The sequence below is a fragment of the Lemur catta genome, chromosome 4 (genome assembly GCF_020740605.2).
Source record: "Lemur catta isolate mLemCat1 chromosome 4, mLemCat1.pri, whole genome shotgun sequence".
NCBI classification, from domain to species: domain Eukaryota; kingdom Metazoa; phylum Chordata; class Mammalia; order Primates; family Lemuridae; genus Lemur; species Lemur catta.
Genome location: NC_059131.1, coordinates 68,454,517 through 68,477,846, shown reverse-complemented (window position 1 = coordinate 68,477,846; position 23,330 = coordinate 68,454,517). Strand labels below are relative to the sequence as shown.

Here is a 23,330-nt window from a genome sequence, read left to right as displayed (position 1 = left end):
AACTGATAAATAATTGAATCCACAGATCCTGGAAACATTATACAATGAAGGATAAATAAACAAAAATTCACATATAGATGCATTGTGATGAATATGTAAATCACCAAGGCTAAAGAAATTATTTCTCAGGTAGAATGACAGCTGATTTCTCAAAAATAATGGAAGCAAGGAGACAGTTGAATGACATCTTCAAAATGCTGAGAGAAAAAAATGACTGTTAATATAGAATTGTGCACCTATCAAAGCTATCTTTTGATACACCATAAAGACATTTCTAGATAAGCAATGAATGAGTTTACTTCCTAAAAAAGCACTTAAAGGATATTTCAGGCCGGGCGCGGTGGCTCACGCCTGTAATCCTAGCACTCTGGGAGGCTGAGGTGGGTGGATCGTTTGAGCTCACAAGTTCGAGACCAGCCTGAGCAAGAGCGAGACCTCATCTCTACTAAAAATAGAAACAAATTATATGGACAACTAAAAATATATACAGAAAAAATTAGCCAGTCATGGTGGCACATGCCTGTAGTCCCAGCTACTCGGGAGGCTGAGGCAGGAGGATCACTTGAGCCTAGGAGTTTGAGGCTGCTGTGAGCTAGGCTGACGCCACGGCACTCACTCTAGCCTGGGCAACAGAGTGAGACTCTGTCTCAAAAAAAAAAAAAAATATATATATATATATATATATATATATATATTTCAAAATGCAGGAGAATGATCCCCAAAGGAGGAGGGGTATATGACTTTCTCACTAGCTATTATAATAGATTACCACAGACTGAATGGCTTAAAACAACACAAGATTATTGTCTTCTACGTCTTACTGGGCTAAAATTGATGTGTCAGTGGGGCTGCTGGAACCTTTGGGAGATAATCTGCTTCCATGCTTTTTCTACCTTCTAGAGCCCTCTGCACTCTTTGGCTGTGGTTCCTTCCTTGGTCTTCAAAGGCAACAGTGGCAGTTGAGTCCTTTTCACATCTCATTGCTGTGATGGCTTCTGCAGCCCTTTTCCACTTTTAAGGACCCTTGTGATTAGATTGGGTCCACCTAGATAAGCCAGGATAATCTTCTTATTTTAAGGTCAGCTAATTAGCAACCTTAATTTCATCTGGAACCTTAATTCTTTCTTTACCATGTAAACTAACATAGTCAGATATGGATATTTTCTGGGGAGGAGCATTGTTCTGCTTACTGCAGGAGATCTGGGATAAAAGTTAAGAATAGCCATCCAAGAAATTAGTGAATATGTATTGCCTCCACTCCAGGAGTCCACATCCTCTTGGGTGGGCTGCCTCTGGTTTCTGTTGTGCCATCAGAGCCATATACTAAGTCCCTGTGTTGGACATGGATCCTAGGAACTGTAATAATTCCTGGATGGCTTTCTGCCTACTAACTTCCCTAATACTTACCTCTGTCTCTCCGTTTACCAAACAGAGATGTCTGTATTTGGCCTCTGCCAGTTGGAGTAACCAAAAGGCTAAGCATCCTGACCACCCATAGACATTTTGGGTAGGTCTTATGCTGCCATCTCTTAGACCACATACTGCCTTTCATGTGTAATAAGAATTCTATCTTACACTTGCCTAGGGATTGGCAGTTCAGAAAGCACACCCACACCTACCTATACGGGCTTATTTCTAATTGATTTTGGCAGCAATTCTATAAGAGAAGTAAAAGGTAGCTCAAACATTATAATCTTCATTTTAGAGCTGGGAAAATTAAATCTCAGAGAGGTTCAAAGACTTGTCTAAGGGACAGTGTATAGATAAACAAGAAGTTAAGGTTTTCTGAACTGACATTTCCTGACTACATATCTAGTGCTTTATTCATAAAGGAAGCACTATATGGTGGTTAAGTGTCTCAGAGTCAAACAGCTCTGTGCCTCAGTTTCTTCATCTGTAAAATGAAGATAATAATAATAAATTCTGAAGACTGTTGTGAAAATCCAATTGGATAGTTCCTGTGATGGTCACATTCCTTCCCCAAGGGTAGCCTGCATGCAGTGACTAGTCAATGTGGGTATACAAAGGCCTGGGTCCCTTGCCAGGGCCACTCCAGCTTCAGAATCCTGGGGAATGTGTTGTAACTGCATTGCAGCTCAACTCCTCTTTCTGCTCAATCCTTCTTTCTCCACATCTGCACAGGTGTAGATCCTGCCATAACTCCCCAGTAAATGCCCTGCATGCTAACCTCCATTGTATGCTAGGCCCTGTGTGCATACATGAAAACCATCCTCTGTCAGTCAGGCTTCCTACTTGGAGTGGCAGAGAGGCCAGTCTGGATTAGGTGTGCACCCTGTGTTTTTGCTGCAGAACAAGACAGGCCCTCCTGAGATATAAGTCCATGAACCTGGCCTCCAGCCCTGGAATCCAGCCCACTGAGGCAGCCTGTAGGTCTGAGGCAACCCTAGACTTTGGGTTGCTCTGTTTCTGGGCACAGCCTCCTTTCCCCAGTGATGCAATCCTTCGTAACAGACCACAGGTTAATTGCACGTTCCAGTTACCGAGCACAGAGAGGCTTGAGCTTGGTCTCTCCAGAAATTCTGATGCACTCCAAGATCCCATGATCTGAATGCTTCTACTTTCCCTATGAGAGCCCCTGGCCTCAGAAAAGGAAGCTAGTTCAGGTCAGCAACATTTGAGGCAGGGCTTCCCTGGGCCCTGCCATGGTGTTACACGAAACAATCAATAGAGATACTCATCAGCACTCCATGTCCCCTTTGCCTGAACAAGCAATCAGCGTGAGGGGAAATGGAAATTGAAGAGTTGCTACCCTTTCCCCCACTTCCAACCAGGTTGTCACCCTAAATCTCCTTTGTTGGATGTTTTGGAGCCCCCAAGTCTGCCTCAAGTCCAAGGGTGTTGACAAGGTGAACAGATATGAGTCAGGAGGCCAGGAGCCCCTACTGCCCTGTAGGCTCCTCCCATTGCTTTTCCCCTTGAACGTTATATTTCAGCTCTGACAACTTACTTACTTAGCATTCACTGAATCCCCCAGCCATTCTTTCTCTTACTTTGGGAGCTCTCTTCCTTCCTCTTCCCCCATTTTCCTCCCCTGACCCTACTTCCAAGCCTGGGTTGGGTACCCCTCCTCTGTGCTCCACAAAGCCCTGTGCTTCCTTCATCCTTGCATATATTATGCTGTAATGTTTTCTGGAGGTGTGAAGACTATGACTCCTGTGAGGACAAATACACATCTACCTCTGTGTCCTCAGGATCTAACACTGGACCTGGCATGCAGTGGGGAGGAAGCATTCATGAGCAAATGCACATTAGGAAAGACTCTTTTGTTAGGGTTACTGGTTGTTGCAAGTGACAAAATCCCACCTTGAACTAGCTGACAGCTCTACCATCTCATGTTCTGCAGTTTTGCCACTGTGAAAGGAAGAGGAACTGCTCCTCTTCCTTCAGTTTCAGCTTGAACAATATCAGGAAGATTCGAATTGATCTGACTTGGGTCACATGCCCAAGGTCCTGTGGCTGAGGACGGGGTAAGGTTGTTGGTGCTTGCAGCAATAGCCAAGATATGAAATCAATGTAAATGTCCATCGACAGATTGATGGATAAAGAAATTGTGGTATATGCACACAGTGGAATATTATTCAGCCTTAAAAAAGAAGGAAGCCAAGGGGGATGGCTCACACATGTAAACCCAACATTGTGGGAGGCTGAGGCAGGAGGATTGCTTGAGGCCAGGAGTTCAAGACCAGCCTGGGAAACATAGTGAGATTCCCATTTCTACAAAAAACAGAAAAATTAGCCAGGCATGGTGGTACGTGCCTGTAGTCCCAGCTACTCAGGAGCCTGAGGCAGGAGGATTGCATGGGGCCAGGAGTTTGAGGTTACAGTGAGCTATGATGATGCCACTGCACTCCCAGCTGGGGTGACAGAGTGAGACCATGTCTCAAAATAAATAAATAAAAGAAGGAAATTGTGCTATTTGGGACAACATGAATGGACACAGAGGACATTGTGCTAAGTGAAATAAGACAGACATAAAAAGACATATAGTGAATGATCTCACTCATATATGGAGTCTAAAATAGTCAAACTCATAGAAGAAAAAAATAGAATGGTGGTTTCCAGGGGCTAGGGAAAAAAGGAAATGGAGGAGTATGGTTAAAGGTACAATGTTTCAGTTATGCAAGATGGATGAGTTCTGGAGATCTACTCTATAGCATGGTGTCTATTACTAACAATACTGTATTGTATAATAAAATTTCTAGGAGTGTAGGTCTTATGTTAAGTGTACTTATCAATAATAATAATAATAGTGATAATAAAAGGGTAAGAGGACTTTTTGGGTGGTGACAGATACATTTATGGCCTCAATGGCGTTGATGACTTCATAGGTGTGTTCTTATACCCAAACTAATCGAGATGTATTCATTAAATATGTACAGTCTTACAGTCTTTTATTCCTCAATAAAGGAGTTTAAAGAATGTTCAGAAGGGAAAAAGGAGAAGCTGCTCGCCAACGTGAGGCCGGGTGCTGGGCAGACAAAACTTCAGACATGTGCCACTGAACAGAGTCCTGTCAATGAGCCTTTTGACTGCAAAGGAACTACACCAAGGCGGCAAAGGATCCCTCACTCTTGTCAGCCTGTGCCTTACTGGGTTCTTGCCTTCCGTGCTTTCATTTTTATTGACTCCTCAGTTCCCTATGTGTTGCCTGTTGGCTTTTGTAGAATTACTTAAGTAAGGCTTTGGTTGCAGGGGACAGACGTGCTTGAGCGAGCGTCGGCGGTAACGGGAGCTTGCGAGGCATGACACAGCGATAGGAAGTGCAGCTGGGCCTTGTGAGAGAAGCGCACTGGGAACGGGAAAGTCATGAGAAATTCAGGCAGCCGTAATTGTCTCTCCATCCAAAGCCACAGCGTTCTCATTTCTGCATCTATCTGTTTTGTTCTTCTCTCTCTGCAGAATGGCTCTCTGCTCCTCTGCGCACCTGTGGTAGGTGGCCACCCTAAAGCTTATGGATTTAGGAGTCCTCAGTTTGAGAGCAGTTACACACCGCCTGGCCTTTGTAAGTTTCAGTTCCTTATTCCTGGCAGTGGATTCGTTTGAAGCAGCTGCCCACCACAGGCTCAACCAGCCATGGCCCAGGGACAAGGTCAGGCACCTGTGTACCTGACTGGCCCTGTGAGTGGCGGTGCTGGTGACAGGGGTGGTTCTCAGGTGAGCAGATCAGGGATTAAGCAGAGTCTGCCTCTCTTGACCTCAGCTGATGTGAACTTGTGTGTATCAATGTGCAGCCACTTAGGAAGTTATGCTCAGGAGCCTCATGCATCTATATTGAATGTACGAGCACATGTGAGAGAGAGAGAGAGAGAGAGAGCATGTGGGGGATGGTTTCCCATTCATTTCTCTATGGGCCTAGTCCTGTGCTGTGAGCGGGGGATATAACGGGGAACAAAACAGACACAGTCCTTGCTGTGACCTGCCCAAGGAGGCAGATATTGCACAGAAGGACCACGCAGATGAAGTGTCTGAGCCGAGGTCTGAAGGGTAGCAATAGCTGACCAGTCAGTGGGGCAGGGGAGGAAAGGGTGTTCCATGCAGAGGGCGAGCCTATGCCAAGGTCCTGAGGCAGGAGGAAGAGGTGAATTTGAGGAACCAAAAGAAGGATGGTGTGGCTGGAATTCAGAGAACAAAAGGGGTTGTTTTACAAACTGAGTCTGGAGCCAGGCCCAGCAGGCTCTTATGGACTCTGTAAGGATTTTAGGTTTATCTATGACCATGGCAAACAACTCAAGGGTTTACAATCATCGGAACTATAAAACCGATCCCATTTCTTTTCAAACCTCAGATTCATTACTTTGGCCTCATGCACCTAAACCAGCAGGAAGCAGGATGTGCCTCTCCCCCTGGCTGTTGGTCTCCCCACAGCACGCAGGGGCTCCGACATTGAGCCCAGCTATGGTCCTATGGTCCGGACTTCCCTTTGGGACCCTTGGGAGGGGGTCTCTCCTGCCAGGGGACATTACCTGGGACTGTCTCAGCCCAAGATAGGGGTTCTAATAGCATTCAACCTCGGAACCTTGCTCCTCCTTTCCTGATGCCCCCACCCTTCCTTCTCCCCTTCCTTCCTCTCCTTCTTCCCCATGTCTTGGGCTGGCAGGTCAGTGAGTGGTCAGTCACCATCACTGGAGTTCGGGCTCCTCAGGGTTCTTGAGGACCTCCTCCCCATGGCCAATGGTCCCCAGCCACCTGGAATTCCCAAGCCCCCAAGGACAGCTTTCCCTCCTATTTGCAGTCTGCATCTCTGGGACACTGGGCATCAGGCTTCTCAGGAGCTCTGAGCGGCCCAGGCCAAGCCACTGGTCCCTTCACAGCCTTGCAGCCTGCGAGGAGAGGTGGGCAGGCCTGGAGACCAGAGTTCTAGGTGGGGCCAGTCGCTAGGGGGCTAGAGATGCCCATAAATGGTCCTTTTATCCTGGACATGCCTAGTGTAGGGGCCACCAGGGAACCCCCAGCCATGAGCACTGATCAACTTATAATCCTCTGGCCCTCACTACAAGCCTAGTCTCTACTTTGCTCTCTCAAGACTGACCCCAGACTAGCCAGGCCCCTATGTCCACAGGGAAGAAATCAAACCCATACTCTATGACAATAATGGCTAATACTTAAATAATACTATGTTCCAGCAACCTTACCTTTTTTAGCTCAGTCCTCACTACAAGCCCATGAGGCAATACCTTCATTTTACAGATGTTGCCAAGAGCACACAGCTGTAGCTCATGAGGCCAGATTTCGAACCTCCGTCCACTGGAGCTCACCTCACCAAGTTGTCCTCTTGCTGTCATAACCAACAAGCATAGCACCGTGATGACATGATGGGCTTCCCCAGCAGGTTCCCAGGCTGCCCCAAAACCCAGCTTTGTAGGTTTACAACGTTGACATTTACAAAAGTTTCCAGGTTTACAAATTTAGTTCCTGATTCTTTAGCCGACAGACATTTCTCTACAAAAGCTACTTCAAAAATTCCCAGCTAAGCCTTGGCATTCTAGCTTGGTGAGCCAAGGCGGAAGAGAGAAGGAAGTGAGGGCCCCGCGGGAAGTCCCTGCATTCAGGAGCACCCAGGGGGGAAGCCTGTCTTGTCAGGGGCTCCTGCACCTCCCAGCCCCATTCGGGCCCAGTGCGTTGGATGAAGAGACCCTGGGAATGAGTCCAGGCCTCTATGGATTTAGGAGAAAGTGAAGGGCCCTGATCACACCTCTTTGGAGAAGTTTGTGAATTATGAGCCCTTCTGCAAGCAAGGGTAGATTCTCCTTCCCATCAGAAGTGACAGGTTGAAGGTCACAGGATCAGAGGCTACAGTAGGCTGGTCTGCCCCTTACTCTCTCCTTCGCTTGCGTATTAAAGCATTGCCTGCAGCAAGGCCCAGTTTAAATGCATGCAATTTATAAAGCATTTCATAGTCTGTGTGTCACTCCTTCCAGCAAGCCCCAAGTCTAACTGAGGTAGGGCAGGGAGCATTAGGCCCAGGTGGTTGCAAGCACTGGTGAGTCGTCTGCTCTCTGATGGCAGGGTGCAGAGGCATGGAGCTAGAGCGGGCAAATGGCACAGAGGAGAAGTGTTCAGAGCATCAGCTGCTTCCAGAGAAAGTGGGGAGAGAGCATCGGGCCTGGTGGACAGCGCCACAGCAGCGGCCGCGTATGGAGCCTGAAGGTAACTAGAAGCGGTACAGACACCCCCTGCTCCCTAAGCCACCGCCTCCACATGGTGCTCAAACAAACCATGAGGATCCCCATCCAAGGGCCTTTGCCCTTGTGTTCCCTCCACCTAGAATATGCTCCCCCTTCCTGAAATCATCCAGGTCTCTGCTCCAGTATCACCTTCTCAGAGAGGCCTTCCATGGCCACTTTTTCTAAAATAGCCACTTACCTCTAGGTCCCTCAAAAGCACATCATGCTTCTGATCTCCCCTATAGCGCTTACCACCCCATGATGTTAGTTTATTTGTTAACTCGTCTCTTGTCTGCCTTCCTCCACTGGGGGAGGGGACCTTGCCTGGCTTGTTCCCAATGCCTGGAGGGGTGCCCGGCAAACATTTATTTTGGATGAATACGTACATGCATGCATGAGATGATGGCAATCAGGGTTGGGGTGGGCACAAAGGTACAACTCAGTTCCCCACATGTGACCTTCAGTTTTATGCAGGTAAGAACCAGTTTGGTTTCTGCTAGCCTGAGTCACCCTTCTGGAAGCTGGGCCTGGCTTGGTGTCATGTCAGTTGTCAGCCCTCCCACCTCCTGGGGCTGCCCGGCCCTGTGTGGGTGTGTGGAAAGGGAGGCTGGGCTCTTCCTGCTACTCTCCTAGGTGCTCAGGAAGGAGGGGTAGCTCCACCCTGGGAGGGGCTGTGGCCCAGGTGCTGCCTGGATGTTTCTTTATATGCAGTAGCTCAGTCTGGAGCCAGAGGCTGGAAGACCTCGGAAGACCTCGTATCCTGTCAGGCCCTCCCCATGGCTTTAGGTAAGCCCCTTCCACTCTTATTATTCCATTTGAAAAATGGGGGAGGAAAATGTCTACCACTAGCTCACCAAATACTCTCAAACTCTGCTGAGCAGCTCCCAGGGAAATGTCACATGGAGCTGCAGGCCTGTCTGAGAGGCCATGCAGACACTCTGAGGCGGGGGCTGCAAGCCCAGTGCCTGCAGGGCCAGCAGGTGAGCAGAGGGGTGCACCTGCTGTGAAAAGTCATGGAGTTCTTGGAGTCTACTGGTCATTTTCCACTGTCAGTGGAAACAGGGAAATTGGAGACACACCTCTGTAAGATAAGAGAAAGAGCAGTGTGAGCTCAAGGAGAAGTACTGATAGAATCTGGCACTGAGCCACAAAGTCTGAGGGGTGATAGGGCAGGGTGGGGACTATAGAGAAGTAAGGGCTTGCCATAGTCAGTTCCAGCAGATAGTTGTCACAAGAGAACAGAGGCCCAGCAAAACTCATTTTTCAAGAAGAGCCAAATATTTTGATTTCATTATATGTAATATTCTGATTAAATAAAACACTAAACTAAGCAAATAAAATATTCAATCTGCCAGGCATGGTGGCTCATGCCTGTAGTCACAGGACTTTGAGAGACCAAGGCAGGAAGATAGCTTGAGGCCAGGAGTTCAAGGTTACAGTGAGTTACAATCACACCAAGGCACTGCAGCCTGGGCAACAGAACAAGACCCTGTCTCAAAAAAAAAAAAAAAAATTAATCTATGGCATCTGTGGCTACTGCTTTGCAACCTCTGGATAGTATATGAGTGGGGCAAAGAAAGAAAATCATAGCATCACTGGTCTGAAGACCCCATTTCTAACTTGAAGTTGGCCCCTAATGAGAAGACCGTTTCTCCTTTTTGGGTCCCACTTGCCTTGGTGTCAAGAGGATGCTGGCAAACTCTGAAGAGTTCGCAGACACACTAATAGCTGATACTTCCACAGTGCTTACTACAAGCCAGGCACTCTGCTAAGCGCTTTACATGGTTTCTCACGTTTAATCCTCTCAGCCCTGTGAGGAAGGACCATTATTGCTCACATTTTCAGAAGAGGAAATGGGCATAGAGAGATTAAGTAACTTGCCCATGGCCAGACAACCAGCATCAGGGCCGGAGCTGGGGTTGACTGCAGACAGTCTGCCTCCAGAGCCCCACACTGTGCTAAGGGGGCACAGAGGCTGCATGAGCTCATGAGGAGGGAATTGTTCTGTAAACCACAAGCAGTTATTCAGGGGGCAGCTGATCCTCCCCTTTCCCCTAGTGGGTACGGTGGTCACTATGTGTTAAAACGTTAGCCCCTGGTCTTATGTATTTTTCCAATGTGAAAAGTAGGATGCTGGAACCACTCCCAGAACCAGACGGTGATATATTGTGAAGAAATCACTATGCTTAAATTTAGTTCATTCCAAAATGTTTTGAACTGGCTCACATTAGGTGGTAAATTAATGTGTGTGTACTTGAATCAGATTGAATTCAGGGAACAAGTATAAGTAAGCCCAGTGAAGACACCACGCTCCCTGGGAGGAAGTACCACATTCTTCATCTGAGGCCAGGAGTACGGATGTATCAAGGGTTGTCACGCACAGAGAAGTTAAAGGGATGGATGGTTTGACTGGGGACTTAGGAGAGTAAGAACAGAGGGTCAAGGACGGACATGGGGCCACCTGCACACACTCTGTGTTACCGTGGAGCAGTCGTTCACCTCTGCAGAGAGCATCCTCTCTAGGCAATGGGTCCCACCGCTTACAGCTGACGTGTGCGGAGGGAGGGAGGAGGAGGAGGAAGAGGAGGAGAAGGTAAAGGCAATGATGACGGAAAGTGTAAATCCTTTTTAGGACCCAAATTTGTAAACAGTCTTCTACTACTAAGTGCTGGCAATATCTTGATTTTGTAGTTGGAGGAAATTAAAGATGAATGTCTTAATTAAAAATTAACTTGATCAGAATGAAGGTGATTGGTTACTATTGTGTCTGCTGTGGTCTCTTTTCCTGAGTGGCAAACTCACTAAGGTTTTTAGATACTCTTGTATGATCTGTTTATCTATCTATCCATCTAAAATGCATCATATATCTTCCAGTAAAAGCAGGTTAAACTAGCAGGGTACAAAGATTAGCCGTTAACTGTGCCCTCAATTTGCGGTACCAGCCACTAGAGATGTCAGTGCCTTTTAAGGGTTTATATGAATAACCAACTATCCCAGTTTTTCAGGGACTCAGGGGTTTGCAGGGATGTGGAATTTTCAGTAATAAAGCCAGGAAAGTCCTGGGCAAACCAGGGCAATCGGTCACCCCAGTCCATAACCAGGTAAAGAGCTTTCCCTGTAAGCTATGTAAGGTTTGGGAATCATTCCTTCTTTATTACTAAAAACCTCCCAGAATTTTCAAGTAATTACAGACTAAATAGTTGCTCTATGAGATGTGAGTTCAAACCAAAATAAACATCATAAGAACAAACATAATTCTTGCTTCTGTTAATCATGCAATGAAGCAGAGAGGGAAAAAGTCAGCTGTCTCTTTAGCAGGACTGAAGTATGGGAAGGAACAACAAAACTGGGTTTAAATCCTGGCTCAACCAGGGCCCGAGACAAGTGATTTAATCTTTCTGAGCGTTGAGTTCCTCTATGAAGTGATCATGAGTATGTACCAACTTGAAAGTGGGTGTCCATATGTGCACCTTGCACAGCTGTTATGAGGACCAAAGGAGACCTGTATGAGAGTGTAACACCAGCCTAAAATGTAACAGGTAAGCAACGTACGTGTCCCCTCCTCAGAGCTCCTGTCCCTCTCCCTCTCCTCCTGCCTGCAGGGGCATTATAAAGCTAATCATCGAAGCCAGGAAGGCAAGAGCAAACATGCACCTCTGAAAGCACAAGATAACTAGGAAAGGAATGAGGAATGGATCCATAGAGATCCATAGCAAACCCATAAACAGCTGGAGCAAAACCCATCTTGAAAGACTCTGAACCACAGAAAGGACTTGCAGTTGTTTACCATTTAGATCTGGGAGCAGAGCAAGCTTCTTGTAAAGCAGGGATAGATAACAGTTGGCCTATACACTACCTCCTGACTGCCCTGCACTAGTCAGGACAGTGGACCAGTGGACGTGGCCACTCTGATGGCAGCAAGGCCAAAGGGCTGCTGAGATGCCCAGGGATGCCCAGAAGGACAGCTGCCTTCCAACCTGACCTACCGTCATAGGGAGCTTCCAAGAAACTGCAGGATTTGGTTAAAACTAACTTGGCTACCTGGCAGGGCTGAGTATATGGAGACTGACAAAAACAAGACACTGGCTTATACTATGGGGGGTTGTATTTAATATTAATATTTCTTGTCCTTTTTCCTCCTCTTTGTTCTAATATATTTAGCTGTGACTCAGAAAGAGCAACTGAAGTATTTGTACCATTATCTTAGGAAAAACTAAGATTTGGACAACAGTACTGCCTGTACTGTGTGGTGTGACACTAAGGATTCAAGAGTTGGCAGAAGACTCTAACTATGCGATTAAGCCATTACAAATGCAGGGTGCACATCTGTCCCCCCAAAGCTGGATGTCTGAATTTTACACGTGGTGCTTGGGTGACACAAGTGCAGCTCTAGGAGACACAGCTGAAAATGTTTGCACTGAGATTCATCAAGTTTTCCTGATCAACTGGGTTGATCAGTAGGATTGTTTTCTACAAGGGGAATGGGACTTGTGGGGTGAACCATCTGGGCTGAGTGGGAGGGAAGTTGGAACTGAAAAATGTGGGGATGATTTGTCTCTAGAAAGACAGAAGAACAACCAAATCTTCCTGCCTTTGTGGGTGCTGAAGCCAGCAAGATCTGACTGTGCCCGTCTCTCCCAACTCCCCATTCAGTGATCTTGTGTTGGTAGCTTGAGATCATCCATGGTAGAGTATTTACACCACAGAAATTAGCAAACCCTACAAACTGAATTTCTGTTTTTGGAGAACCAGTTGTTAAACACTTACCAGCACACCACTGCCTTTCCTTCAGGCTCAATTACCCCGTCCAAGTCTAATCCATCTGTCCACTGTCCCCAATGTGATCTTAACAAAACAGATCTGGCAACATTGCCCTCTGACTCAATTTTCATTAAGATACACCCCCAGCTCCTTAGAGTGGCATTAAAGAACATTCCTCCTCTGGCTGCCATACAACTTTTCTTATTTATTCATTTAAGAGAAAGGTTTTCTCTCTGTTGTCCAGGCTGGAGTGTAGTGGCAAGATCATAGCTCATTGTAGCCTTGAACTCCTGGGCTCAAGCAATCCTCCTGCCTCAGCCTCCCAAGTAGCTGGCACTACAGACACCCAGCTAATTTTTAAATTTTTTTGTAGAGATGGGTATTACTATGTTGCCCAGGCTGGTCTTGAACTCCTGGCCTCAAGTAATCCTCCTGTCTAAGCCTTCCTAAGTCCTGGGATTACAGGCATGAACCACCGTGCCCAGCCCCACCCAACTTTTCAATCATTTCTGCCCTTACACCCAAATGCCACTCAAACTCCAGCCATCCTGAACAATAAGACTTTTAAAAAGTAGATAATATCAGCTTCCACCTCTGGCCTAGGTAGTTTAGGACCAACCCTACTGCTGCGAATAACTAGAAAAGCTAGATAAAATGTATTTCTAAAAGATCTGTTTGAAGGCATGAGAGAATGGCCAAGGCTGTAAGTGACTGCTGAGGCCCAGAGAAGTGGAGCCCAGCAGTGAGACCCTTTACCCCTGGGGCCATTTGCTGGTTTCAAACACTATAGCTTAGATTTGGAGGACTCATAGGACTTGGTGAGAGAGATAAAATTTGTACTTTACAACTGGGCATGGTGGCTCATGCCTGTAATCCTAGCACTCTGGGAGGCCGAGGCAGGAGGAGCACTTGAGGTCAGGAGTTTGAGACCAGCCTGAGCAAGAGCAAGACCCATTCTCTACTAAAAACAGAAGAAAGTAGCCGGACATGGTGGTGCGTGCCTATAGTCCCAGCTACTCGGAAGGCTGAGGCAGCAGGATCACTTGAGCCTAGGAGTTTGAGGTTGCTGTGAGCTAGGCAGACTCCACAGAACTCTAGCCTGGGAGTCAGAGTTAGACTTTGCTTCAAAAAAAAAAAAATTGTACTTTACATGCTTGCTAGAAAGAGGGGCCCTGGTAAACCCCACCAGTTTGGAAACATGGAGCTGCCCTCACAGGTACTGTAGCCCACCTCCAAATGCTCTCGAGTCTTGTTTGGGTGGAGATTACCTTGGGCTGCGGTGCTCCCGGCCCACCTGCCCAGCAGGAGCAAAAGTGCATTGTCTTGGGACAAAGATAACATCACCCAGAGCCTTGAACGATCTCTACAGTTTTTGGTGCACTGTGTCCAGCAGTCAGTAAAGAGTAATCAGCTGTATGCAAGATGACCTGTGCACTAGGGAAAGCAGACAACAGAAGGAGAGCCAGCAGGGGTTCGAATCATGCAGCCTTTAAAAGTCAGGTGCAGCCTTTAAAAGAACCAGGAAGAATATGCCCAAAGATTTAAAAAACAAGGTTGGAAAGTTTGGCAGAGAACTGGAAACTGTACAGAAAAGGAACCAAGTGTAAATCCTAGAACTGAAAGATGCAATTAACTGAAATTGAGAAACAGCCAACATTTATTGAACACTTCATGGTCAGCACGTGCTCCGTAACTTACAGGCACCGACACAAAACGTGTCTCTCTGCAGCCGTGTAGTATCGCTCCTAAGACACAGACAGCCTGGTTGCTCTATCTCCCTGCCTCGCCAAGGCCCCTTTAACAGGGTCTTGGACACTTCTGTCGTCACGAGTGTCCAGTGGTGGGCACAGGCTCAGCATGTAGGAGGCACTGTTTACATCTGTGATGACAGGAAGCCTGGAGGGAAGTCACAGGTGCCGATTGCAAAGGTAGAGTCCACTGTGTGCTGTGGTCCCTGAGCTTCATTCGGGAAGCAGAGTAGGGGGCTGAGTACCCAGAACTGAGAATAAGTTTAGTCAGAGATTTCCTGTGGGCAGAAATCCCAGGGACGCCAACTGTTTTGGTGAGGTAAGACGGAACCAAGAGTGGAATTGCAGACAGAGGCCTGAGGAGGGGAAGAGCGCTTCCCTTCTCCCTTTTTCTCTGTCCTCCACCCCAGAGTGAGCCCGAGCCCCCTGCTCTGGGCGGGCGGAAGGGTGTGGGCCAGCACACAGGGCAGGGAGGTCGGGTACAGAGAGAGGGTGATGGGGTTTGGGGTGCCATGACTGAGCACCCCACTTTACCTGGGGTAAAGAAGCATATGCAATAGCTGCCATTTGAGTACTTCCCATGTGCCAGGGTCACAGCACGACACATCACATGCAGCGTCTCATTTGACCCTTATAGCAACCCATGACGTGGCTTCTATTATTAGCCCATCTAACAGATAATGAAACTGAGACCGAGACAGCTCCGCACACTGTGTGGGGTGGCCCAGCTCCTAAGTGACATGGGAGGATTCAGATCCAGGTCGGGCTGACTCCACAGCCAAGGACCCCCCCGCCGCCCCCACATATCAGGAAAGGCCTTGCTGGGCCACTTCTCAGGGCACGTGGGAAAAGGACACTGACCAGGGACGTTCCGGGAGCCCAGAGTGTCTGTTCTCCAGGAGAAAGCGCTCTCTCTCTCTCTCTCTCTGGATTCGGATTGAAGAAACATTTACCCAGGAGCCTCAATGTAGGTGGGACATTGACTTGGAATTCCATGTGAGGACGGTGGCCAGGGTGGAACCCCTCCATCCCACCTTAGTAAGCCACTTCTCTTCCTCAATCTTCAAGGACATATTTTGAGAGAATGCTGGTTTAAAAATTCAGGAGGGCTTTAGAAGTAGCATAAGAAAGACAAGGAGGAGAGAACCTATCACAGTTGGGCACTAGCTGCCTTCTCTTTCAGCAGGTGTAATGACAAAGTTATGCACCTGATGACTAATAAATGTTCCAGAAAATTTAAGCCCTAATGGAACAAATTTTGAAAGTAGCAAATAACCAGGCTGGTTTGTATACATCATCTCCTTCCTCCAGCCCTCACTAAAACAAACAAATAGATGAACAAACAAAATGTCCCCTTGGATAGGCCATTTCCCGATCCAAAGGGAGATACTATTTCTTGAGTATGTTTCAAAGAGGGTGAGTGACTCACTCAAGGTCACACAGCTTGTGAGGACAGTGCAGGAATATGGACATGCCATTTGCTGGTCAAAGCCTTCACCCAGGGAGATGATCCAATTTTTGCAGAAATGTTCCACTTGCTCTGAAAGAGGAGCTCTTGAAAGATTTGGGAAATTTATTTGTAGCCTTCCTTGTTTGAAGAATGTAACCCTCATTTGGACACACACTCTGATTCGTTGGTTGGAAACAAAGTCAGATTCATCAAGATCCACTGCTGTAGTAGGACGACCTGAGGCTGGGAGCCAGGAGACCTGGATTTCCAGGCACACCCTTGCTGTTAACAAGCTGGGTGACCTTGCCCGTAGCCCTTCCTTTTTCTGGGTCTTTCTGAGTCTTCTGTAGAACAATGCTAGGGTGGGAAACAATGATAGCTAAGCCCCCACCCAGTTCCAAGACACTACAATCTGTGTCCTGTGCTAGCATTACCCATCATGTAGATCACGTAGAAAACATCTTCAGCTTTTTCTATCCATGGAACAGGAGCATGTTTACCTTTTTCCTAACTGTCTAGAATACTGTTAGGAAGGAAGTTAATGTTTATTAGTGTCTACTAAGGGTCAGAAGCTTTCTTCTTCCTCCCTCCCCTCTTCCTCCCTCCCTCCCTCTTTTCCTTCCTTCCTTCCTTTTTGCCACCTATGAGGAAAATAAGATCATCCTCTTTCTGAGAATGAGGGGGCAGAGGCTCAATAAGTGAAGTGACTTATTCAAGGTCACACAGGTGGCATATGGTGAGTGGCAGAGTTTGTATTTGGACCCGTTTTTGTCCAAGTGCTGAGTTCACCTCACTTTCCTGAGACCATAACTATAAAGACATGGGATCGTGGGAAGAGAGTTGCTTTAAAAGCAGTTCTCAGGAGGGACTCACTTTTCCCTCAAGCAGGGGTCAGCTGACTTCAAATCCAGGCTACCCCCTGATTTTGTAAATAAAGTTGTATTGGAACAGTTAGGCATACTGATTTACAGAGTGTCTACGACTGCTTTGTGAAATGACAGCTGAGTTGAGTAATCATGACAGAGACTGCGTGGCCCACAAAGCATAAAATATTTGCTATCTGGTCCTCTACAGAATGTTTGCAATCCATAGTCCGGAGTCCAAGGCTGTCTCTCCTTCAATGTGCACCAAGTGACATGAGACTCTCCCGTGTGCTGAGAGCGCTATTACTTGGCTTAATGTATTATGGCAGGGGTGTATTTCTCTGCTCAAATCTGTTTTTATAAAAAGTCAACAAACAGTATCTGTCCGGCAAATGAGGGAGTTTGGGTTTCATTGTGCTCTTCTTCCCAGGAACGCAATGAAGGGGAAACAGAAATCTCAATTTTGGGGAAATTGCACAGGGGAAAAAGGGGAGGAAATCAGTTTCGACACCCCATTGCGACATTCGGCAGGGTTGAAAGTGACAACAGCAAGGGTTTCTGTTTTTGGAAATGTGAGGAGGGTATTTCCGTTTTTCCGAGTGGGACTGGGTGGCAGCAGCCTGGCTTCAGTGAGTGACTATTTCTTTATAAGCAGCAAGTCTGAGCCCACAATGGCAGTCCAGTGCCTTGGGGCGGCCACAGGATGGATATCTGCAGGGGTCTCTGCGGTCACTTACTCTCTCTCCTCCTCTTCCTGTTCTATTCAGAGACAGCCTGCCGCCCCCCTGGGAGAAGATCCTGCAAGATGCAAGCCTTCAGGTAAGGCTGCCCAGAGGAGGTGGGGTGGACCAGCTGGAGAAGGGGGGTCACATCACAGCCTTCTGGGGCTGCCAGGCCCTGCGGGGCCTAAGAACTGGATTTGGGCTGAAGAGGGAGGTCCATTATTCAAGAAAGAGGCTGCTACCTGCACAGGCCTTAGGGCTTGTGTTTCAAAATATCCTAGATGTGCCTGGCAGCTCAGTGGGTGACAGACGCAAGCCAAGGAGTGAGTCTTGGACTCGGGCCTGGCAGAGAGTGCTGGCAGACAAGCCGAGAGGGGCACCGTGGGCAGGATGCAGCCCAAAGGCCCAGGCTGGCTGTTAGCAACGCCTGTCTGTGTTGTCACGTTGGGGATCCCACTCTCCCAGGGCTTGGTTTTCCCCGTCTGTGACATGAGGTCCATCCTAACTCCCAGTGTGCCTCACAGGGCGGTCATGAAGATTAAATGTGCAGATAATAGTGCAACCATGTTCTGTGAACTGTAAAGTGCTCGGAAACTATTGTGATGTTTAAAGTCAAATCTGGGGCTTTGTGAGACGTCACAATCACTGTTGTAAAAATGGCAGTCCGTGATGCTGGTGGAAATGAGAGTGGCATCTATGCACGCCCTCTGCCCTGTGACACCCCGGCAGTGAAGCCTTGTTGGAGTGACTCCCCGACTGCTGTGATTTTCTGGCCTGAAAGGTCTGCTGCAGATTGGGACTCTAAGTGTGTGAGTGACAAGTCCCTTCCTTCTCAGATTGCTTCACGCGGTTTGCCTGGGCCTCCTCTGATCAGCTAGGAGCTCTAGGAGAAGCCCTCGGAGGCCTCCAGCAGGCAATGTACAGACTGAGAAACTAGTCTAGTTTCATCTAGAAGCCAGGATAATCACAAAAGGGCCAATGCTCCCACATGTAAAGCTCCTTGGTTTGCCCGCCATCCTCACTGACCTCATGGAGGTTACCTGATGAAGTTGTGTAGTTAGCGCACTTTGCAGGTGAGGAGATGCGGCACAGCTCCCAGGTCACCTGGCCAGAGCTCTGTCTGCCACATCTCACAGCTCTGAGCCCTGCTGTCAACCAGGGAGGTCCTTTACCAAGAAGAAAGGATTGGGAGCCACAAACAGGTCACTGGATGAGCGAGGAGAGGAGGCCGACTTGTTCCTGGAGGCAGCTGCTCCTGTGCGGCCCAGAGCAGGTCGCTGGCTGACGGAGGGAAGGCTCTGGGGACAGATCCTCCCAGTGCAAGGCTGGGAGTGAGTTAGCTGCAAGGTGCTCTGTCCCTTGAAACTTCTGACTCTGTGCTGTGGTAGCCACCAGTCTCAGGTGACTATTTAAATGAATGAACATATAAGAAAATTAAACATTTGGATCCTTGGTCTCACCACCCACATTTCAAGAGCTCAATAGCCACATGTGGCTAGTGGCTACCATATTGGACAGTGCAGATATGGAACATTTCTGAATTCCAGAAAGTTCTATTGGAGGGTGCTACTCTGAGCATGCTTTGCTGAAACAGAGGGTGCCTGCCCTGGGAATCTGAGGTGAATAGCAAGCTGAGGAGAGGAACAGAATGTGGGCTCACCACTCACCAGCTGTGTGAGTCGGGCCCATCTCCTAACCACTGCCAGCCTCAGTCTTCTCACCTGTGGCATGGGTATACTACAATACCACAGCCCCAGCAGCATTGGATGCAGATTCCGTGAGCTCTGGGGGACGTGAGAAGGTGCTGAGCACAGGGCCAGGCACACAGTGGCTGTCCACTCCAGCTGGGTCCTTTTGCTTTTCAGGATCTGGGATGTAAACCAGAAGACCTTCTACCTGAGGAACAACCAACTAGTTGCTGGATATTTGCAAGGACCAAATACTAAATTAGAAGGTGAGTGGTTGCCAGGAAAGCCAACGTTGTGTGAGCATCATCGGGTCCCTCTGCCCCTGGGGTGTGCAGCATCACAGTCTGCCCCCACAAATCTTAGGTGTGAGGTTCTAATCCCTGTTGGGTCTTTGTACCTGAGTTGGAAGCTGAGGAGGCCTGACCACCAAAGGGCACATATGAGGGCAGCCTCAAGAGGGCAGGGAGGGCAGTGTCTAGGTCAGGAGCCACCACCTACAGGCACAGTGTCCAGGGCCACGGCCAGGAGGGACGGGGTCCAGAAGGCAAAATTGACCCTTCTTTCCCCCATGCCTATTAAGCCTCTCATGCTCCTGTGTTCTTCAAACCCTAAGACCACCCCAAATTAATACACCACATATAAGGCTGGGCTATGTCACTTATTCCTGGACCCCATACTCAGTCATATTCTGGCCCATGCTCTAAACAAGCTGGATGAACTTGGACAAGCTCCACCCACTCTGTTCCTCAGTTTTCTCTTCAGTAAGATGAGGGCTGTTGGGTGACAGGGTGTGTGATTCTTTCTGCACTGACCTTTTGGGTATTTTCACTTCCCTGTTCGGTACAGTGGGATGACATTATGTCGATCTCCCCATCCACCCTGCTCCCTTTCTCTCTCCCCTCTCCTTGCTCTGAAAGAGCACAAGACCTACATTTCCTGCCTTGCTGGTGGTTCTCATCGTGACTGTTCAGGAGCACAGAGAGGCTGACAATTTTGCTGCTGCATGAGGGCAGAGACCCAAAGGGGGAGAAGTGGCTCAAAGTCCCCCGGGCTTCCGTGGAGCCCCACTTATGACCTCGTGTGCTATTTTCCTGCCCCTCAGCAGCACACCTGTTGCCCTGGAGCACAGGTATCCTGGGGAAAGCGAGGGAGAGAAGAGACCATGTGGAGCAGAATCTAGAACAGCATTCCTTTAGGAGTAACTAGACTGTGTGCTTGGTTTGATCTTCTGTTTGGATGCAGACCAGAAAGATGGGACCTCTCTGTCCTTCTGACCTTGGGGTTTTAGTTGGGGAGAGACAGAAAAATACCCAGGGTCTCTTCACCATCTCTACCTTTCCTTCTCCCTGTTAACCTGACCCTCTCCTCTGCTCTTCCCCAGAAAAGATAGACGTGGTGCCCATCAGGCCTCATGCTATGTTCCTGGGGATCCACGGAGGCAAGCTGTGCCTGTCCTGCATCAGGTCTGGCGACGAGATCAGACTCCAGTTGGAGGTAAGGACCTGTTTTGGATATCAAACCACCTCCAAACCCAGTGGCTTAAAACGACCATGATTTGTTCTTACCGTTCTGTGGATTAGCCAGGATCGACTGGGCAGTTCTGGTCCAGATGGAGGAACGTGCTGGGTTACTCCTGCGGCTGCATTCAGCAGGGCCCTTGGCTGGTGCTGGGGCAGCCGAGATGATTTCTCACCCTCCAGGCTTTCTTTCCACTTGGGCTCTCAGGTTCAGTAGTCGGCTTGAGCTTCCTTACAGCATGGTGGCTGGCTTCCAAGAGGCACTTTTCCGAAAAGACAAGCCTCAATGTGCAGGCACTTATTAAACTTCTGCTTGCATCACGTCAGTCATGTGGTCAGGTCCAGACTCAAATGGAAGGGACTTCCCGGGGGTGTGAACGCTGGGCAGTGTGGTCATTGGGCACCACTCCCATGGCAGTCTACCGTGGGGCCTGAATCTCTGTGTGCTACTCTCGTGCTCAAGGGTCCCCAGCCCCCTTGGACCTGCCCTCTTCTAGCAAAGCCAACCCTCAGGACCTGTCTTCCACTCCTCATCTACTCACATTGACTAGTCAGTGTCCCTTCCAGGGCCCTGCGCTCCATGAGCCCATGCAGTATTGATGGGCTGTGCAGCCCTGCGGAAAATGGCTTTGTCTCAAGGGCTTGTTGGACATGCTCTTAACCCCAGTGTTCATGGCCATGACCGTGACGCTGTCATGTCCCTCCACCATTGTACAGAGACACTGTTCTGGAGGGCGACTGCCTATTCTGTGTGGAGTAGGGGTGACCAAGATATTGTGTGTAACACGTTGAATGAGCTGCAAGACTGTCCACCCCTCCCTCTCCTTGGAGGCTCAGACCTGACAAAGCACCAGCCTCCACAAGCCTTGCCCTCTGCTGATGGTGCCATGTGTTTACCAGACTTACTGCTTTGTGGCCAAAGTGTTTGGATTTCCCAAAATCAAGGTGTGACAATAGGACACCACTTTGTGTCAGTGCTGTCCTATGAAACCTGGGACCTGGGCTCTCCTGCCAGTGGTCTCCAGTCCCGCATTTCCCCAGCACTTACTCTGCACGGGGGAGGGTGGAGAGGTAGGCAGCGCAGGACTTCCCAGGCCTCCGTTCTCACCTGCCCATCTCTTGACTTCCAGGCAGTTAACATCACTGACCTGAGTGCAAACAGACAGCAGGACAAGCGCTTCACCTTCATCCGCTCAGACAGCGGCCCCACCACCACCTTCGAGTCGGCTGCCTGCCCGGGCTGGTTCCTCTGCACAGCACTGGAAGCCGACCAGCCTGTCAGCCTCACCAACACTCCTGAAGAGCCCATCACGGTTACCAAGTTCTACTTCCAGCAGGACCAGTAGTACTGACCAGGCCTGCCCTTCCCCATTCCTTGCACATCATGACTCCAGGGACTGCCTCTCCTCCCTGCCCTGGGGCTCCTGGCCATAGGGGCACTGAGGAGCGGCCTTGGCAGGGGGAACCCTCAGAAGGAGGCATAAGAGCCCTGGTAACAGGACTCTGTCTCCAGCCTCTCAACTGACCCAACCTCCATGCTGCCTCCAGAATGGTCTTTCTAACGTGCAAATCGGACCACAGCAGCCCCCGCTCAAAGCACTTCCATGTCACCTCTGCATTCAGAATAAAATCCAGGCTACCCGCTTAGCCTGGACTCCCTCTGCTCTCCTCTCCCTGCCTCCTCCTCCTCCCCTGCCCCACATGTCTGTGCCCCAGATCTGTTAGGCCACTCGCTTGACCCTCCACCAACTGGCTCCCACACCCTGATTTACAAACTGATGCCAGTCCATGGGGAACTTCTTAAGGGTTTATGGAAAATGGAAATTGAGGATTTCATGATTTTTAAAATTAAGCCAACTGTATTCAATGTGAAGGAGAGTTCTTAATTTGGAGACTATGACCTTTCTAGAAGGGGATGGGGGATTTAAAATGTTACTTCATTTTGAAATGATGGTAAAAGTAGATGGTAGCTTTTCCTTTTTCCCCCTTCTTTTTGTAGTATCCCAACATGTACAAATTAAAAGTTAGTGTACTATATTGGCCCCCTAACTTTCCCTTTTTGAGACAGTCCAGTACTGTGGGCCCCTCTGCCCAGACCCCTCTACCCCACTCTGAGCTCCATCTCCACTCCAGATCTACAGCTGCCTGCAGCACTTTGCCTCCCGTGGAAAGTTCCGGAGCTCCCAAGGGACTATGCAAACATGGCTCCCAGGAGTTCTTTCCTCCTCTGCCGGGAGGGACGAATTGCTTCCTGACCACTGTGGCACTGCTGACCCTCTGAGACTTGTATGAGAGATGGCTGTGCCTCTGTCTGTCTCCTGACCGGGCTGTGGGCCCAGAGAACGGGGAGCCTGGCGTGTATGTGTCTCAGGTCCCTGCAGGGCCCAGCACCTGGCCTGGCCCCTAGCAGGTACTCAGTGAATGTGTGTTGTATGTGTTGGGTGCAAAGTTCCCCACTGGCTGTGACTTCAGCTCTGTTTTACAATAAAACCTTGAAAACACCTACTTTGTTGACTGTGTCCTTGGCCTTGCCAGGCTTGGGGCATACCGTGCTGATGGGGAAGCCAACAGGTCTTTCTCGCCCCAGGGGTCGGGGCCTAGCTGCCTCACCTCTAAGAGTCCTTTTCCTCCTTGGGACTCACTGTCCCTGGATAACATGGGAGCAAATCTCCCTGCCAGGAAGGTGTGGAGCGGCATTGCCCACAATAACCTCCCCTGGAAACAACCCAAATGCCCCTTACAGAGGGATGAATACATGAATTATGTATCTGCACATAAGGCAATGTTTGAGAGCAAAGAAAATGAATGAACCACAGCCAGCTTGTACCCAAGAAAACGGATGAATCTCACAAACATAGTGTGCATACAAGAATCACAAAGGCATGCGTAGAAGAGG

General features: G+C 48.8%; 1 protein-coding gene across 1 annotated transcript; it reads left to right on the top strand.

Annotated features, from left to right (window-relative positions):
- Positions 1-7,646: 7,646 nt before the first annotated feature.
- IL1RN (interleukin 1 receptor antagonist) lies at positions 7,647-22,935 on the top strand. Its single transcript, XM_045550064.1, has 6 exons — positions 7,647-7,668; positions 8,397-8,471; positions 17,275-17,326; positions 19,095-19,183; positions 20,299-20,411; positions 21,565-22,935. Exons 1-6 carry the CDS (start codon positions 7,656-7,658, stop codon positions 21,778-21,780), a joined length of 558 nt encoding a protein of 185 aa, XP_045406020.1. The 5' UTR covers positions 7,647-7,655; the 3' UTR covers positions 21,781-22,935.
- Positions 22,936-23,330: the final 395 nt, after the last annotated feature.

Bases quoted from the DNA above. Each gene is read 5' to 3' on its own strand.
- IL1RN (XM_045550064.1), top strand. The intron at 17,327-19,094 runs GTAAGGCTGCCC...TTTGCTTTTCAG, and splicing joins TGCAAGATGCAAGCCTTCAG to GATCTGGGATGTAAACCAGA. The intron at 20,412-21,564 runs GTAAGGACCTGT...CTTGACTTCCAG, and splicing joins AGATCAGACTCCAGTTGGAG to GCAGTTAACATCACTGACCT.